Source organism: Drosophila santomea, chromosome 2L, assembly GCF_016746245.2.
Source record: "Drosophila santomea strain STO CAGO 1482 chromosome 2L, Prin_Dsan_1.1, whole genome shotgun sequence".
Lineage (NCBI taxonomy): Eukaryota > Metazoa > Arthropoda > Insecta > Diptera > Drosophilidae > Drosophila > Drosophila santomea.
In genome coordinates, this window is record NC_053016.2 from 6975444 (window position 1) to 6992356 (window position 16913).

The following is a 16913-nucleotide window of genomic DNA, read 5'->3' on the forward strand; positions in this document are numbered from 1 at the left end:
CACCAGTGAAATTTGCAACGTAGAGTTATGATGGTGAAGAAGTTTTAATCTTAAAATTGAAAGCTTGTTTTCTTTTCAAACTGATTGTCAAAGCACTCGAATCTATGGATAATTTTTATTTAGTTGTTTAGTTTAGTATTGAAAAAAATATATTTAACTTTTAAAATAGGACATGCACTGCTATCCGTATTTGAGCGCCAAAAAGTAGGCAACAAATAGGTCAGCAAATTAGAGCAAAGGCCTCTTGTAAAATTCTCAACCAAGCTCATGTTGATCATTTGATAAGCAAAGAGCATTGAAACAACTCCAAGATAGTTACATTAGTTTTAATAATTTTTTCCAATTAGCGGTAGCCAAAACACAGAAGGCATTATGTTTGATCAAATTTGGGCTAAGGCTCCGCGAATTGCGTGTTTGACTGCGTGACTTTTGTTTTCCAAAACTCACCCACTTTCGCACGGACCATTCCATTCAGATCCAGACGCTATGGACTATATGGACTATATAGAGTAGAGGTCTCCTTGAAACGCGGTTGGTCACGAAAGCGAACAACAAAGAAAAGGCTTGCCCGTCATTTGAGGCAACATTTAATGGCCACTGGCTATGGGGCTATATGGCTAAAAAGCTATAGGGCTCATCCTGAATAAACAGGGGTTGGTGTGTGTGTGCGTGTGTGTGGGTGTGGGTGTGTGCGAGCAAGTAAGTGTGTGTGTGTATTTGTGTGTGAGGAGTTGACGTTCGTTTGTGAAAACGAAGAAAGTGATTAAATCAGCACGATATTTTGTAGGTGTGCGCCAGCTCACCCATTAAATTTCTCCCTATCCGCATTGGTGTGTTGGTGTATGTGTGTGTGAGAGCCCGCACACACACCTGCACATTTGAGCTACTGTTCTAAATTGACTTTTCGCCTGGACAAAACTAAAAATGACGACATCGCGTTTTTTTTTCGCTTTCATAGAAAAGCTTTGCCTCTAAACATGCCCATCAACCGCGTGTTTATAAACAACACAGATCTTTTACCAACCTGTATATAAAGTATATATAGAGTATATATAGAAAGGTGTGCTGGGCCTCATATTACTCTCCCACATGCATGTTCGCACACATGTATGCAGTTACCAAATATGGGAACACGTTAATGTAATTAAGCCTTAAGGCTGGATAAAAAGTAACTCGGCTCGTATATTATACGCGATACTGCAGGCAGTTATAAATTAACTTCTTTATGACTGCTGGCAGTCCTGATTTCAATTCGGGTACTTGTTAATTGGGTATTAATTTAAAAGAACTGGATGTTATCAGCGTCCAGCTTGAGGATTTCTAAGTTCAATGTCTAGTGCTTTACAACCTTTACCAATCTCAGAATTGCTAACAAAAAAACTGTCAAATTTTTGATGGAAGGGATTTGTCTTTCACGCCATTGAAACCAAAAGAAATTAAAATAAATGAGCGCAATCATTTGAAATAACTTTTAACATAAGTTAAAACTGAATTAGATTATTGTTTTTTATAATTTCGAAAACGGTTTCGAGTGGTTTTCAAAACTCAGCCAGTTCCGCGCAAATACCCCTAATGCGGTTCAATTCCCGCGAATCAGTGGTTCGCGCGCTTATCGATAGGCAATGTTTTGGTTTTGTTTGCTTTCGGCATAAAAACGTAGTTTTCATGCGGTTTTTGCGGCAATTTAGTGGCGTTTTTCGTTTGGCAAGTGCTGTTTGTGTTATGAATTAAAGTATCATTTAACTTATTCAGTTGAATTATCTCATTAAGCAGAGTGTTTCTGTATATTGAACTACAGTCTGTGCACGTGTTGACTAACTTGTTGTTACATTTATAGCGTTGCTCAGATATTCTTGTAAATCGGCCGCAAGTCAGAGACTATAAACAATTATCGTGCCTGGCGAAAATGCAAAGCCCCAAGCTTTTGAGAAACGCGCAGACCCAGCATGGAGATGCCTCATCCGTGGACGTGGAGAACATATTCCTGCACCGCCACATGCTGTCCACAAATCCGTCTTCAGGCGGCAACATCACCGATCGGGAAGAGTCCCCCAAATGCGTGTGGTTTCCAGATGATACGGATGGGAATCCAGCCGAAGGCAAAGATCCACCGGTGAGTAGTGCTAAGATCTACTTGTCATGTTTCCGTGAGAAGGTCAATGATACTCTAATCCGGTTACTAAAAATGAGTTCTTTTATATATGGTACATATCATGAATTCAAGAATACTGAGTTTATCTAGTCTACTTTTACAATAAAAAACAATATTTTAGAAAAAAAAAGTTTATTGTAATTTTGTATTAGGAAATGTAATATCTACTTTAAGCGTGTATGTAACCATGCTATAAAACAATTTTTTTTTTTTGGCTTAGATTCGTTCAAGAAAGTTAAATATCATATGCTTGCTTTCGTTTTCTCTATTTTATACTACCAAATGTATAGATACTCTGAAGAAAAATACTCAGAATTAGAGTTCGCTATAAAAAGCTACATAAACATAGTGTAGTATAGCACTACATTTGAAAGTATTCTTATAAAACATGAACTTTTATAATAGCAGATTAGCTAAAAGTGTTCGTTCTCATAGTCATTCTAGTATAACATTTCACATATGCTAAACCTATTATCAAGAATATATGAAGGTAAGCTGGACTTGATTAAATGCAAGTTTGTTTACCATGGAGTGGCCCCTCCATTAATAATTCCCATTTATTTACCCGCTTTACAGCGCCAAGTCAGCAAGGAAACCGCGATTTGCGACCAGTTCTCGAACTTTGACCGATTCGCAGCTAGTAAAAGAGCATATTTATCTTGGGGGAATCGAATGCCCAAAACAATTTAGTCCGGTCTGCTCGCAAATTGTGTGGATTCGGATTCCTGTCCTCACTTATGCAGTATTATTGGTGTCGAGGGAAATTTCAATGCAGCAGCTCCAATCGCGCACTTAAAACTTAATTAAAAAGCTAATCAGGGAGTCGCAAATGCAATTTGCTGCATTAATTTAAACAATTAATTAGGGCTGATTTCAGCGTCAATTTCAATTGTTAAATATGTTGAAACTTGACGTAATAAACTAGAAACCTGAGTATGAAAGGTGTGGCCTTGCAGAAAATTTGTAATACACGTTTGCCCACAGAAAAGTTTTGATTGGAGCTAAAAGTGGGTGGGTTGTATATATTCTTCAGAATATGTCAAGAATTTTGAAGTCTTTGGGAAAGTTTCAAAATAGTTAATACCAATAAGTAAAGGCAACGCTTAAACTTCGTTGCGTGACTCCCACACATTCGTGTGCGAAAAATGGGTTTATATCAGTTTTATTCTATTATCTTAAAGTTTCGAAAGTCATAAAATTGGATATAAACATGCGGTGGAGCAGGGAGGAGTAGCAGCACCCAGGCACCTGGAGATTTAAGCTACTTTTACGAGACTTTGAGTCACAAATGCCCCAATAAACGAGACTGCAGTGGCTGCAGCAGAGTCAACGTTCTGGACGGCATAGAAATTTAAAGCCACCCTTAGGCGTCAGTACATTCTTAAAAATGTAGGGCTCTGCTAAGATGTGCAACAAAAACCAGATTTTAGACAAAACCCTTAATGGCCCACAAAAACCGTACAAGCATGCAAGTTTTGGGCTTTTTGCTGGCTTTCTTTACTGGTTCCTCCACCTCAACTGACTCGTACGTGACAGTGGCAAATGGCCTTAAATATTTAGCCCGGGTGTACACTTAAAGCGCAAACCCCTTCCTAATTCTCTCTCGCTAATTAAACAATCAATAAACTAAAAAACCGGGCATCCCGAATTAACGTGGTGTATGCATACGGATTCGAAGGTGTATGTATATGTATATAAAATATAAAGGGATGATTCAAGGATATCGTCTGGGTTATCGTGCTCACGCAAGGAGTTAAGTTATGTGTGAGGATGGGGACCAACTGGACAGACGGACGGACTCGTTTCACTTACCTACGTATATACTTTACCGCGGATTTGTCATAATTAGTTCTTTTTGGGGGGCCTCAGCGGGTTTCTAGTGTCCCGCCATCGCGGTGGCTGCCTAACGAGCTACTTTTGTCAAGTTGGTCTGTTGGTCGTGATGTTTCCGCAATTATTAGTGTCAGTGCCTTGTGCTTTCAGGCGGGTGCTTGGGTATGGGTATCCGGGTATCCTAAGTGCGGTCCTCATTGTTTCCGCGATGCGCCTTTTGGGCCAGTCGTTTTTATAATTCTTACAATACCATGTAAACACACATTACGAAAACCACCGCTGCTGGCGGCTGGATACTGGATCTGGTTGCAGGAAGAGGAAAATCCCTCTAAGACTTGGTCGGCTGCAGTCCTGGCCATTTTCCATTCCACTGGCACTGGCTTGCGCCATCAAACTGAGGAACTAAGAAGGAGGAACGGCTGCTTTTGGGCTAAGTGGCTTTGTGGATCAGGCACACTTTGCGCAATTAACGAAATTATAAATGTATAGAAATGTAGTAATTAAGAGCCGTAATAAGCCGTGTGATTCGAACATGTAATTTTTATTTTATTTGTTTTCTTTTCATTTATGCAAAGGCGGTTATATTTTGCGATATAAAACTTATTTTATATAGTTTTTGAATTAAATTTTATAACGGTGGCAGCGTTGAATAGTTACTTCAAATGATAGGCTTTGATTGTCTCCCCATAATAATACTAATTATTCCATTATACGATCCCAAAAGCTTTTAATTTAGTTTTGCAATTATTATATAATTGACTTGGAGCAATCAAAAGCATTTCATTTGTAGGCTTTAGTACCCGCAGACTAAGAAAACTGTGAGATAAATTTAAAGGGGTTGCATAACTATTTAATATATATTAAATAAATGTGTATAAACCATAAATAGCATAAAAAACGTTTAGAGATGACACTTTTGAATGTCCTGTGATAACTCCAATGCGCCAAATTAACCCAATGGGGCTGCCCCCTGTAAATCGGTCTGGCAACGCCGTGTCAAGGTTGTGTTATCAATGTAGGTGAATGTGAAGAAGAAGAAGCGTGGATTTGTTTACAAAAAGCGGCATGCCAAATGTAAGTGATATAAATTGTTGGTGTTTGGCTCAAGCCAACCATATTTGTAGAGGCAGGCAAAAAGTTTACGAAGGAGCACAAGGACTGATTGGAAAATTGCCAGGAGTGACAAGAAGTAAACTGCCACACAAAACATAGCACCTCCTACCTGTTTAATTATGGACTTTTGTCTATGTTTGCTTCCTGGCTAGAACCTATTGGCTGGTGGACCAGTAACTAACACAATTCTGCTGGTTCAAAGCCAATTTTGTAGTTTTTGTTTTCCTTTTCGTGTGCAACAAGGATAACCAAACAGTCTGTCTGAAAATTTAGCTTAGCCAGCGGAAAGAAAGGAAGGAGTTGTTTGCACACAAACACCGGAATCAAGGCTCCTTGTGTTAAAAGCTGATAACCTGATAAGCATACATACATAAAAAACACATAATGCTTTCGTATTTTCTGAATCTTTAAGTGGTAGTTCATAAATCTAAGGCAAGTCTCTATATAGTAAGCTTAGATCATATAAAAATAAACATAGATCTTATAAGCATATAAACATATATAAAATGGATTTTTTGTATCTTACAGATTTCCCTATCAGAGGAAAAGTCTGAAACGCAAACAAAAGAAATTCTGGCGGAAAAACGAAAAGCTAGCAGCGCAGATGACGAAGGCCATGTGAAAAAAGTAAAACTAGATGCCAATGGACTTAAGACCAAGCGTCCTGGATTCAGCGATGAAAGATACGACGAAACCTCGTATTATTTTGAAAACGGTATGTCACACATTTTTAAAACCCATCTTAAAAAATGTCCCATAATGTAATTATCACAATCTACAGGTCTGCGAAAGGTGTATCCCTATTTTTTCACATTCACGACGTTCGCCAAAGGACGTTGGGTTGATGAGAAAATTCTGGATGTATTTGTCCGTGAATTCCGAGCCGCTCCGCCGGAGGAATATGAGCGCAGCCTGGAGGCAGGAAAATTGACTGTCAATTATGAGAAGGTTCCCAAGGACTACAAAATCAAACATAACGATCTGCTGGCCAATGTGGTGCATAGGTAAGCATCAGTAGGAAACCTCATTTGAATATGCACACATTTGCATTCTAGACACGAAGTCCCTGTTACTTCACAGCCCATCAAGATTGTGTACATGGACAAGGATATTGTGGTTGTGAATAAACCAGCATCGATACCTGTAGGTATACTCATTTAAACACCAACGAATATAATAATAATCGTATTATTTCAGGTACACCCTTGTGGGCGATATAGACATAACACGGTGGTGTTCATTCTGGCCAAGGAGCACAATCTGAAGAACCTGCGAACCATCCACAGACTGGATCGACTTACGTCTGGCCTTCTTTTGTTTGGACGGACTGCTGAAAGAGCCCGCGAACTGGAGCTGCAAATCCGAACTAGACAAGTGCAAAAGGAATATGTTTGCCGCGTTGAGGGACGCTTTCCAGAGTAAGTCGAAAAATTACTTTTCAATACGTATGTATGTGCATCTAATCTTTTGAATTTGTATTCGTTTTGCATATCTTTCTTAGTGGCACAGTTGAATGCAATGAGAAAATCGATGTCGTGAGCTACAAGATCGGTGTTTGTAAGGTTTCACCAAAGGGCAAGGACTGTAAAACCACATTTAAACGAATTGGCGAAGTGGGCAGTGACAGTATTGTTTTGTGCAAACCCCTAACAGGACGAATGCACCAAATACGAGTGCATTTACAATACCTAGGTGAGTAATAACGAGATAATTCGATGCAATCATAACGCTCGTATTCCACAGGCTATCCCATTTCAAATGATCCCTTGTACAACCATGAAGTTTTTGGACCATTAAAAGGCAAAGGTGGAGATATCGGTGGAATAACCGAAGAGCAGTTGATCAGTAACTTAATTAGCATTCATAATGCCGAAAACTGGTTGGGCTTGGAAGGAGATCAAATCGTATCAGCAGAAATAAAAGGCGGCGCAACAAGTACTTCAGTAGTAGAAAGCACTGTCAATAGTGAGACCGACACGTGTGTGATTTCGGAAACACTTGAACCAAGTAACGCAGTAAGTAATTTACTATATTTGTACAAGTCTGTAGAATACAATGGTTATATCCTACTGCACAGACTGCCACCCAAACGTGCTATGAAGAGCCAGACAGATCCTTCGATCCAAAAAAGACAACTTCGGACCCTCAATGTTCTGAATGCAAGATCAACTACAGGGACCCCGGCACAAAGGATCTCATCATGTACTTGCATGCATGGAAATACAAGGTTCGTTGTAAACTCTGCCTTTTTAGGGCTTCGTTTTAAATTAAAACTTTTTTACAGGGTGTTGGCTGGGAGTACGAAACAGAACTCCCGGACTGGGCTTGTAGTTCGAATATTGATTACGATCAATTGTAAATGGAATATGACGCTTCAGTAAAAAGTTTTTACAGAGTATACAAAAATTTGGTTTTTTCATCTTATAACTCTGCGTTCTCAATGTTTTTTGGTAGTATTGATTTATTTGTCATATTTTAAATTGTATGTTTAAAATGAAAGAGGTATTTTTGATATTTTTGCTATGTTTGCCTGCTGTATCAATTGGAGAGCTGCTAACGAATTCCGTCAAAGATATTGATCCCAAATTACTGAACCAATATCAAAAGCAAGGAGATGTCCTTGTCGAGTACTATCTATCATCGTGCAGCGGATGTCCTAGGATGCCAACTATCCTGGATGAAACTCTGCAAGAACTTCCTCTGGCCATTCTGCGCGCAGTGGTTTCAATTGCATAAGAAGACAAATTAATCAATATCCGCAATGGCTTTGGATTGAAAAAAGTGGTGGGATAAGAGTAATTAATAACTTTGAAAACCTACTTGAATTATTAACTAAATACAACATATTAAATGATAATTCAAAATATAGTTTTCCAATGCAAGTAAACGAAAGTCGCTGTATAGCTGGCCAGGTTTTTAAGCTAAGTTATAACTTTGTTAAATTTTATGCACCGGATTGTGTGTCATGTATCTTTTTTTATGCAATTTGGAAAGAACTTGCTTCAGAATTGGTAAATGAAACCAACGTTTGCATTGCGGAATATGACTGCACAAGTGGAATGGAAATTTGTGGGACTTTGCAAATTACGTGGGTTCCTTTCCTTATTTGGTTTACAAATGGAACAAATGTGGAAAAGTACTATGGAAGTCGGGATAAAAAATATATAAAAAGTTTCGTTTCCAATATGATCACTGCAAAAAAATCATCTGCTCGCCAAAGTACATTTTTAAGTTTGCTTATATTATTGATGCTACAAATTCGCAGTGCACAAATGTTTGATGGAAATATATTTAATTTAAATGAATGAATTTTAAGAATTTGGAGTTTTAAATAAAAGTTGGCGGGAAGGGAATCCCCCTAATTCTGTCGATTACTTGGTACTTATCGATAACCAACGGCTCGGAAAGTGTGTCATCTCTACCGGACATCTGGCGCAAATAAAATACAAATCCCGAATTATAGCATCGAAATAATGATACACGATTTGTTAATTGCTTGCCGGAGCCATAATCCGGAGAAGTTAGGAATAAAAGCATTCAATGTAAGCAAAACGATCCCAACAAATAACTTTTAAAGCTGTACACGCCAACTTTCTAGGACACCACAGTCATTGACCAGTTCATACATCCTTCCGAGAGGGAGATATTTTTGGGCATTTTGAGAATGATTAAAGTTTACCAAGAAGTTGAGCAGTTTACCCATTCAATGGGAACGCAGACGAATACACTTGGCGAACTTCCAGGTATAAATGGCAACATGCATATGTTTAAATAGATTTTAAATAGTTTTACCGCAGATCTTTCGCGGGGTTACTACTTGCTCAATTTGGCGAAGGGCATTGAAGTTGCTCTGGAGGATTACTACGCGGAGATCACTCGTCTGGAGAAGTATTGCTTTGGAAACCAGCGCACCTCGCTCGCACATGTCCACGATGCCCTGCAAGTCAAGTTGCCTCTGCTGGTGTTCCTGCGGAACCTCATCATGGAGATCCAGGTGCTGAAGTTGCGAGGATGCGTCCTGCTTCATAACCTTAATCAGCAGTCCCAGAACGGCGATTATCAGCTGGAACAAGCTATGAAGAAGCAAGTTTATCACCAACTCAAAAAGCCTTATTTCTCTTATCCGAATACTCTCCATTATGCAGGATTATAAAACCTGTTAAGAACGCGTTCTTCTCCAGCCTGGCTCACTGGCTGTTGTTTGGGGTGATCGACGATGTGCACTCGGAATTCTTCATTAAATTCACAACAACGGATGCGGTTGATGGTAGCTTGTTAAGCAAGTCGGCCAGTAGCTCCCTAATGGTAGGAACGTTACAAATGATTATCATATCCGTAAGTTATAAATAGCACTTTTGTTGCCAGAGCGCAGAGAAAAACCCCGAGGACTACATTTGGCAATACGAGGTAAATTTGGAGCAGCTGCCAGGATTTCTGTCCGTCGTTTTGGCTGAAAAAGTTCTGTTTGTGGGACAAACAGTGCTGGTCTTCAAAATGCGGCGCAACATAAAAGTAAAAAACAAAACAGACCAACTGGCAGTAAAGCTGGCTGAGTTGAATCGTGATGATATCTATCAGCTGTGGAACGGCAGGGAGTCCGAGTTCTTTCAAATGGTCATTGATCTGTGCAACGAGGACACAATCAATGTGTTTCGTGTCGAAAATGTTATTAACGATATCAAGAATTACGTTAGCACCCGCTTGTCGGAGATCGCTGTGAATGAAGTGGATCTGGAGCGGCAAATGGCACTGATAAAGGACTTCTTTTTGTTGGGCAGGGGAGAGTTCTACTTGGAGTTCTGCTCCCAAATGATCGGTAACATGGAAACATATCGCGAAGAGCGTTTTAAAAACGTCACTAGATCATTCGAGGTATAGTTTAACCATGATATTCTTTAATATCTTATATGTCATTCTTTATTTTACACTCAGATTGCAGCTACTGTGACGGGAATCTCAGATGACTTGGAAAAGTTTTCACTTAGCTGCCAAAGAACATCTGGTGAACCAGATGAAAATTCCGACTTTCATTTTCTGCAAGGCCTCAGTCTGAAGTACGAGTATGAGTGGCCATTGAATCTGTTGTTCTCCCCAAAAACCATTGAGCGGTACAACAAGATATTCAGATTTTTACTGATTATTCGAACATTCCAATACGAAATACAAAGGGTCTGGGCCAAGCAGACTTGGAAGGCAAAGTGTATGGATGTGCCTTTAAATAGTAAAATCATAAGTCTTCGCAACTATCTTATGTTCTTTCTAAACAACATGCAGTACTACATTCAAGTAGATGTGCTTGAAAGTGAGTTCGTGTACGAGTTACTAAATTGCTCAAAAATAACTCTCCATTTTGTTACAGGTCAATTTGGAATATTGTTGAATGTGATCAAGAACAAGACTGATTTCGAGGAAATACAAAGGGCTCACACTGTTTTTCTGGCAAATGTTCTTTCTCATTGCTTTCTGCTTACCGACTCGGAGACCCAAATGAATGTCACTGGGTGCCAAAACCGAAATCCCATTTATGGAACCCTTCTTAAACTCTTTAGCATATGTGAGGAGTTTGCGCGCATGACCCAAACGAGAGAACCGCCGGATGACTTAGAGGCTGAAATCGACCGACTTAATGAAAGGTAAGTCCCTACATTTTTGTTAAGCGAGTGATAAATTATGTCAATCGTTAATTTACTTTATCAATTATCGTGGGTAATAGTAATAACTTTGTTTTTTTTTATAGTTTTGGTGTTCAAATCGCGAGCCTTATCCAACTATTAGTCGATGTAAAATCAGCATCTTGCTTGGGTCCGCTTTCTCAACTGCTATTGCGATTGGATTTTAATCATTGGTTCAGTGCCAGTCATAACACATCCGCCTGAATAAAATGTTTTTGCCTACAGTTGTAGCCGCTTAATATCTTCTATACGAAAGTCGTTTCTGAAAATCAATCGTACGATTAATAAAACAAGAAAATGTTATTTTGGAATTATGTACTTCTCACTCTTACCTTAACGTTAAGAATGTGCGAACTTCGTTAGGTGTTAGATGCCAAGATGACATCTCTTTGTTATTCTCGGGATTCCAATACTCTGCAAGCTCCGAAATCTTGTCCAGATTGAGAAGGGTAGCAATTTGGGAAATACGTGTCATCTTATCTCTGACCGACCAAGATGTGGCTCCTGTTAGGTAACTGCCCAAGGCACGAACTTCCTGATCAAGCACCAGACCGCCGAGCTTTTAAATAGAACAAAACTTATTATTATTCCACAAGGGAAATTTGCCTGCTTAGATACATACTCTGTTAAAGCTGATCTTTTTAATAGCCCGTTCCAATTGAATAGTCACTTCGGTCGCCAAAATGCTAACGAGGGCATCATAGTTGCGCGGACTCAATGAGTTCTTAAAAGAGTTGAGGAGTCCATCCAATTGCACTATGAAAAACTGGACGAACGTCTCTCCAGCTTCGTAAGCAGCAAGTTCCTCCTAAAAAACATATGTCATTGCGATCTCATACAATAAATTCAGTCAAAGCTCTTACCTCATTCAAATTGTGACTGTAGTTCAAGAACTGATTGATCCAGGGATTGAGGCGTGGCTTTATAACACTAGATCGCAGCTGCTGCATTCCAAAATCAACCGTGGCTTTCAACGCATCCCGTACAGCTTTAAGTTCCGTGAGGCAGCTGTCCAGCAATTGACGCTCCACCGGCGTCGTTTGCGGGAATGTGCCAGCAATTTCCTGTTCCATCGTCTGACACAGTGTCTCAATATACTCCGTCGATATGTCGGCATTGTTTAGCTGCACCAGGAAGTTGGCTCGACCTCGATCGGCATCGCTGGAATGTAGTTTTCCCTGCTGCAGGGTCGTTTGGATAGCATTATACGCCTGAGCCAAGTCGATGTAGCCCGATGGGTAGCCGCTTTTCAAGGGCGCCTTAAGTGCGCTCACAAAATCACCATCCAGGCAGGCAGCCACGTTGTTGATCACAGCACAGGTTCCGTTTATCGACTGGGTTGTCAAGGCCCTTCGAATTGATTTGCGAAGAATGAAGAATATATCGTCTACCATGGATGAACACTGCTGCCCAGACTCATAAGTGTCCAAGCCAATGGCCTTGAGAACGCTCTCCTCCATGAAATATCTATAAATATATTACCGATCAGTTAAACAGTTAAAAATAATTCCCAAAATCTACCTTTCCAGGAGCAAATAGGTACTCAAGATCTCTTGCATTTGGCGGCGCAGATCGGAGTTCTTCATGATCTTCTCATAGCGTTCCATTATATCCAACTGCTCCTTTTCTGGTACACACGTTTCCACATGAACCTGCAATACTTATAGTTATAGCAAACCTTACTTTCATAAGAGCATTTTCGCCTTGCCTGTAAGCGTCTTCGCATAAATCGGAAGTACAACTCGACCCTGGCGTGCATGACGGTTATTTCAGCAATAATGGCATCGATTTCCTTGGGATTTAGCTTGTCCACCGAGCCGCCAGAGGGTTTCCTATAATGACCCAGGGCCTGGATACTGTTGCTTCCGAGAGTTCCGCCACCGGCCGACCGCTGAGTGGATTCATTAACTTGCTTGCTGCGGTACTGGATCTGCCGGTTCTTGTTGAACTCCATTAGAAGATTCTTAACCTCCGTATCGCATTCGTGCTGCAGAATGGCCACCATGTCGATCAGCGACGATGAACTGCAGGAGAGTCACATATTTTAAAAGATTCTGTGTTGTCATGACTAAGCTACCTACGCTTGTCCGTAGAATGCTTCGATTATCGGCTGATTGACTTCCACCACTCTTGCGAAGTTCTCCAGAATAGCAGTCAGTCGATCTGCGTAGGCCAATTGCAGGCGTGATTCCGCCTTGGCTATGTCCTGGGCGTTTCTTAGTTCCTTTTGAGCCTTGTTTGCCAGCTTCTGGCAAATGTAGAGCGAGAACTTTTCGATCCCGGTGCGATGGCAACCAACTAGAGGAAAGATTTTGAAGAATCTTTCCACAGAGGCCAAGTCATCGGCTTTGACCGCCTCATCGAAGCGCTTGGCAATCAGGACACGGGTCTTCTCGGTGGCATCCTCCAGCGTCTTCACCGCATCGCTAACCGACGTTATGGATCCCTGAACGTCGTCGGCGGTACGCCGCAGCAGTTGCTGATCCATCGCCAGGAAGCGGGCAATGTGGGTGGCGCTCTTCTCGTAGTCCTCCTCGCCGATGGCCTTCACCACGCCCTGGCTGCACAGGTGCAGGTCGATCAGATCGTGCACCCGCTGCTGGCACTCAGAGGCTCGGCACCTGGCCAAATCCAACCGGCGCACCTTGGCGCTCACCGATTCGGCCAACTGGGCGGTGTTTACAATCTGGTCGTTCAGCTTGTTGGAATCGCTGTCCACCGTGTGCAGCAGGCTGAGGGATCTCCCAATGCCACTCATTCTGGCCTCAATCTGACATTGTTTGGCCAGCAGCGACTCCAGCCTCTCGTTTACTTTTGCCTAAAACGATGGAAACACATTAGACTTAAGCGAAGGTTTATTGACTTGGCACTCCACTTCTTCGTCGGCGATCCGCTGCAGGGTTTCGTCCACCTCCTCATTTGTGCCGATGTCTAGGGCACCCAGCTGTTCAAGAACACTCATCCTGCTGCCGTCGGTCCGGATTCCCGGATCTTCTATATTTATTGATCGTATTTTCCAATTGGATAAATGATCGGATACGTGGAATGAAAAATTTGTTTTGCATTGAAATAGCGATGGCAGTTTGCGGCTCTGGCCCGAATGTATCGGAATGTGGTATATCGATAGCTTAAATGCTGGCAACGCTGCTTAAATGCTGTTTTATTAACAATAAATTACTTTAAAAGGATGAATTCTCGAATCCAGCTGAAATAATTTATTTGTCAAACAAGTATAACTATTTGTTCTTAAGTAAAATACAATCTTTCAAAAGCGCCAAACCAAAAGTAGCAGTTACAGAAAATACGGGCACCCTCGATTTCCTAAACAGCTGATGCTGAATTCAAAGCTTAACAAAATTATTGATTTGCAATTAAAGTAGAATTAGCTTTAGCGTAGCATTCCGATAGATAAGCGTAGACCTAGTCATGGATTTCACGGGCTTTGAAGTGCGCAAGGCAAGCTGATTACCCCATGAAACTCAAGTGAAGTCCTCGTTATCCTAGTTATCCCTAATCCTTTCCAGTGCCCACCGACTGTCATGTACATTCCGAACTTCATCACTTCCGAGGAGGAGCAGCGCATCCTGAGCCACATCGAGCGGACGCCGAAGCCTCGATGGACGCAGCTGCTGAACCGCCGGCTGGTCAACTACGGCGGTGTGCCGCATCCCAATGGAATGATTGCCGAGGAGATTCCCGAGTGGCTGCAGACCTATGTGGATAAGGTGAACAACCTGGGTGTGTTTGAGTCCCAGAACGCCAATCATGTTTTGGTCAACGAGTATCTGCCGGGTCAGGGAATTCTGCCGCACACAGATGGACCACTATTCCACCCCATCATCTCCACCATTTCGACGGGCTCCCACACCGTGCTGGAGTTTGCCAAGCGTGAAAACACCACTGCTTCTGAGGAAGCAGAAGCTGGTGAGGATCAGCCGCCCCAGTTGCCCCGTGAAGTGCGCTTCAAGCTGCTCCTGGAACCGCGCAGTCTGCTTATCCTTAAGGACACGCTGTACAGCGACTATCTGCACGCCATCTCCGAGACCAACGAGGATGTGCTCTGCGACCGCATCTGCAACTACGATCTGTGCGAGAACACCTACAAGATCGGGGATCACCTAGTACGCCGATCCCCGCGCATCTCCCTCACCATCCGCAACGTGCCCAAGACCAGCAAGATGAAGCTCAAGTTCTGCTAGGTTCATTCCGCCATTAAGTGTTGTTTGGCATTAGAGATTACAGATTACACAGATGTTGACTAGCCGCACGTTAAACGAACCCACTGAAGAGATCCCTGGGATCCAAGAACTATGATAATCCGCAACTCAAATCTTCCGCTAGATGTTTAAGCACTTCGCACTAGCAGCACACTTGTTCGCAAGCAAATCCATGTTGGCCCACACAAAAGTGCTTTATTTATACCGCTAGCATTGTGTACATATATATAAATGTTTGTATTACGTATTACGGAGCAATAAGTTGGCCTGATCGGCGGCCAGGCTCGAGCTGCACCCTCAGATTCCACCTGTCCGCCGGCGGCCTTTAGATTTAGTTGTGCGAGCAATTAATGGAGGCAATCCCCATGGCCTAGATTTGTGAAATATGTGGTTAACTTTGTATGTGGGTATGCGCACCAACTGATTGTGGTTATGATTGGTCCAAAACTGTGCAGATTATACAGAATTTATGCAAGATCTCTATGATTAAAAATGTTCCTTACGTTAACTATTAAGCAAATCAATTGCAACCAAAGCAAATCATAATGATGATCAGTTGACGAGGTACCCCTTATATGTATGTTGATTGGAGCATCCAGCACATTGGCTGCACACTCGTGTGCTCCATGCTCCGGCCTCCCGTGTCCAAGTGTATTTTTGTAACCGTTTTTTCCACCGCGCACCGCAAAAAAGAGCGAAGAGTTGCCAATAAACGTTTTTGTCCACCTACTCATCCTTTAAACTCTTTAATCCACTAGGCCTCCGCATCCTGCCACTCCAGCCGGAACTCGCGCTCAAAGACCAGGCGGTCGTACAGCCGCACTTCGCTGATCCTCGCCGAGATGTCCAGTCGCAGTTCGCTGACCGCCAGGTGGAAATTCTGACGCACCGTTCGCTGCTTGTCCGGTGTCAATTGATTGAGAGGTTTGCGGAAGATGCTGATGATGCGCTGCAGATGGTACTCCACGCTGGCACAGCGACCGATGCAAACCCACAGGTTCTCCGGATCGTGGATGTTACCCGGGAAGCGGGTGCGCTGATCGAAGGGCGCCTTGCCGGACAGCAGAGCTCTCACCTCGGCGACGATCTCCTGGTGCGTTCTCAGATCGCGGGTGCTGAGGGTGGTGAACTCATACTTGTCGCAGAAGTACATGAGCTCGGAGATGGCCACCCACGACTGGGAGCAGAGTGTGGCATGGTGATTCGACCAGTTGGTGTAGCCAGCTGGACTGGATGACTTGGTGGCCACGGCGGCGGTTGTCGAGGAACTTGCATTGGGAGTCGGAGAAGTGCTCGGTGGGCTGCCTGTCCTGGGTTTGGGCGTATCCGAACCGTTTATGATGGACCTTCTCTCTGTGCGCTGCAGTTGCTCCATTTCCCGCTCGTGCTCCTTGGCCCTCAAATAGGCCTCCTTCTTCTGCTGCAGCTCCTGCAGCTTGGTCATCTTCGGTGGCGACAAGGACTTTGTGAAGATCGAGGGCGACGGCAGCGGAGGAGCAGCCGGCTCGCCGTCTGTGTGAGCAATTGGAGAGCCGTTTGTGTCCAGCGATGCACTGCGTCCGTACTTGGCACGGTAGCGCTCCAGCGTGTCCAGCGAGAAGCTGAGCTCCTTCTTGATGGCCTTCTGCATGGTTCTGGTTTTCTGGCTTTATGTAATCACCTTGGGTGCTTCGATGCTCCGAATTGCACGCGTTCCCTTCGAGAATTTACAGGCGAATGCGAGCACACATTCCGCATAAAGAGAGACCGATCTCTTTATTTTTATCTTTTATCAATCGGCGACGAGCCATGTGCACTTTATTTCGGTCTCTGCCAATACATTTTGATCGCATTCGCATACGAATGCGTACGGATGCGTTTGGATTTGAAGCACCATTTGAAAAAGATTCACAGATGCAGATACTCAAATGCCGAACGCACAATTCG

General features: G+C 42.6%; 5 protein-coding genes across 9 annotated transcripts; 3 read left to right on the top strand and 2 right to left on the bottom strand.

The window, feature by feature from the left end:
* The first annotated feature begins 1610 nt into the window (after positions 1-1610).
* LOC120447786 (RNA pseudouridylate synthase domain-containing protein 2) lies at positions 1611-7522 on the top strand. Of its 5 annotated transcripts, XM_039629345.1 has the most exons (10): positions 1611-1704; positions 1838-2113; positions 5627-5813; positions 5880-6102; positions 6154-6241; positions 6296-6516; positions 6600-6790; positions 6842-7113; positions 7176-7325; positions 7383-7522. In XM_039629345.1, exons 1-10 carry the CDS (start codon positions 1666-1668, stop codon positions 7455-7457), a joined length of 1722 nt encoding a protein of 573 aa, XP_039485279.1. In that variant the 5' UTR covers positions 1611-1665; the 3' UTR covers positions 7458-7522. The 5 variants fall into 5 exon arrangements, with proteins under 5 accessions (XP_039485279.1, XP_039485313.1, XP_039485287.1 ...); XM_039629353.1 differs by lacking the exon at positions 1611-1704 and having other exon boundaries at positions 1790-2113; XM_039629360.1 differs by lacking the exons at positions 1611-1704; positions 1838-2113 and adding an exon at positions 5025-5059.
* An 834-nt stretch (positions 7523-8356) lies between these two features.
* On the top strand, positions 8357-11081 carry LOC120447763 (gamma-tubulin complex component 4 homolog). Its single transcript, XM_039629313.2, has 8 exons — positions 8357-8640; positions 8697-8841; positions 8896-9181; positions 9244-9403; positions 9464-9970; positions 10031-10400; positions 10458-10731; positions 10836-11081. Exons 1-8 carry the CDS (start codon positions 8572-8574, stop codon positions 10972-10974), a joined length of 1950 nt encoding a protein of 649 aa, XP_039485247.1. The 5' UTR covers positions 8357-8571; the 3' UTR covers positions 10975-11081.
* LOC120447751 (conserved oligomeric Golgi complex subunit 4) lies at positions 10767-13855 on the bottom strand. The gene is made up of 8 exons (XM_039629300.2): positions 13646-13855; positions 12852-13588; positions 12479-12794; positions 12292-12422; positions 11634-12237; positions 11393-11578; positions 11103-11329; positions 10767-11032 (listed from the first exon to the last, which is right to left on the bottom strand). Exons 1-8 carry the CDS (start codon positions 13730-13732, stop codon positions 10990-10992), a joined length of 2331 nt encoding a protein of 776 aa, XP_039485234.1. The 5' UTR covers positions 13733-13855; the 3' UTR covers positions 10767-10989.
* Positions 13856-14040: 185 nt separating this feature from the next.
* LOC120447827 (alpha-ketoglutarate-dependent dioxygenase alkB homolog 6) lies at positions 14041-15575 on the top strand. The gene is made up of 2 exons (XM_039629416.2): positions 14041-14226; positions 14295-15575. Exons 1-2 carry the CDS (start codon positions 14197-14199, stop codon positions 14967-14969), a joined length of 705 nt encoding a protein of 234 aa, XP_039485350.1. The 5' UTR covers positions 14041-14196; the 3' UTR covers positions 14970-15575.
* Positions 15157-16715, bottom strand: LOC120447822. The gene has a single exon (XM_039629405.2). The coding sequence runs from the start codon at positions 16615-16617 to the stop codon at positions 15742-15744; it is 876 nt and encodes a 291-aa protein (XP_039485339.1). The 5' UTR covers positions 16618-16715; the 3' UTR covers positions 15157-15741.
* Positions 16716-16913: the final 198 nt, after the last annotated feature.

Coding starts and splice junctions, on each gene's coding strand:
- LOC120447827 (XM_039629416.2), top strand. CDS start 14,197: ATGGATTTCACGGGCTTTGAAGTGCGCAAG. Junction 14,227..14,294: donor CGGGCTTTGAAGTGCGCAAG/GCAAGCTGATTA, acceptor AATCCTTTCCAG/TGCCCACCGACTGTCATGTA.
- LOC120447751 (XM_039629300.2), bottom strand. CDS start 13,732: ATGAGTGTTCTTGAACAGCTGGGTGCCCTAGACATCGGCACAAATGAG. Junction 11,579..11,633: donor ACAGTCACAATTTGAATGAG/GTAAGAGCTTTG, acceptor TATGTTTTTTAG/GAGGAACTTGCTGCTTACGA. Junction 11,330..11,392: donor AAAAGATCAGCTTTAACAGA/GTATGTATCTAA, acceptor TCTATTTAAAAG/CTCGGCGGTCTGGTGCTTGA.
- LOC120447763 (XM_039629313.2), top strand. CDS start 8,572: ATGATACACGATTTGTTAATTGCTTGCCGGAGCCATAATCCGGAGAAG. Junction 8,641..8,696: donor TAGGAATAAAAGCATTCAAT/GTAAGCAAAACG, acceptor CCAACTTTCTAG/GACACCACAGTCATTGACCA. Junction 9,404..9,463: donor CGGCCAGTAGCTCCCTAATG/GTAGGAACGTTA, acceptor TTTTGTTGCCAG/AGCGCAGAGAAAAACCCCGA.
- LOC120447822 (XM_039629405.2), bottom strand. CDS start 16,617: ATGCAGAAGGCCATCAAGAAGGAGCTCAGCTTCTCGCTGGACACGCTG.
- LOC120447786 (XM_039629345.1), top strand. CDS start 1,666: ATGCGGTTTTTGCGGCAATTTAGTGGCGTTTTTCGTTTG. Junction 6,517..6,599: donor GTTGAGGGACGCTTTCCAGA/GTAAGTCGAAAA, acceptor TATCTTTCTTAG/TGGCACAGTTGAATGCAATG. Junction 7,114..7,175: donor CACTTGAACCAAGTAACGCA/GTAAGTAATTTA, acceptor CCTACTGCACAG/ACTGCCACCCAAACGTGCTA.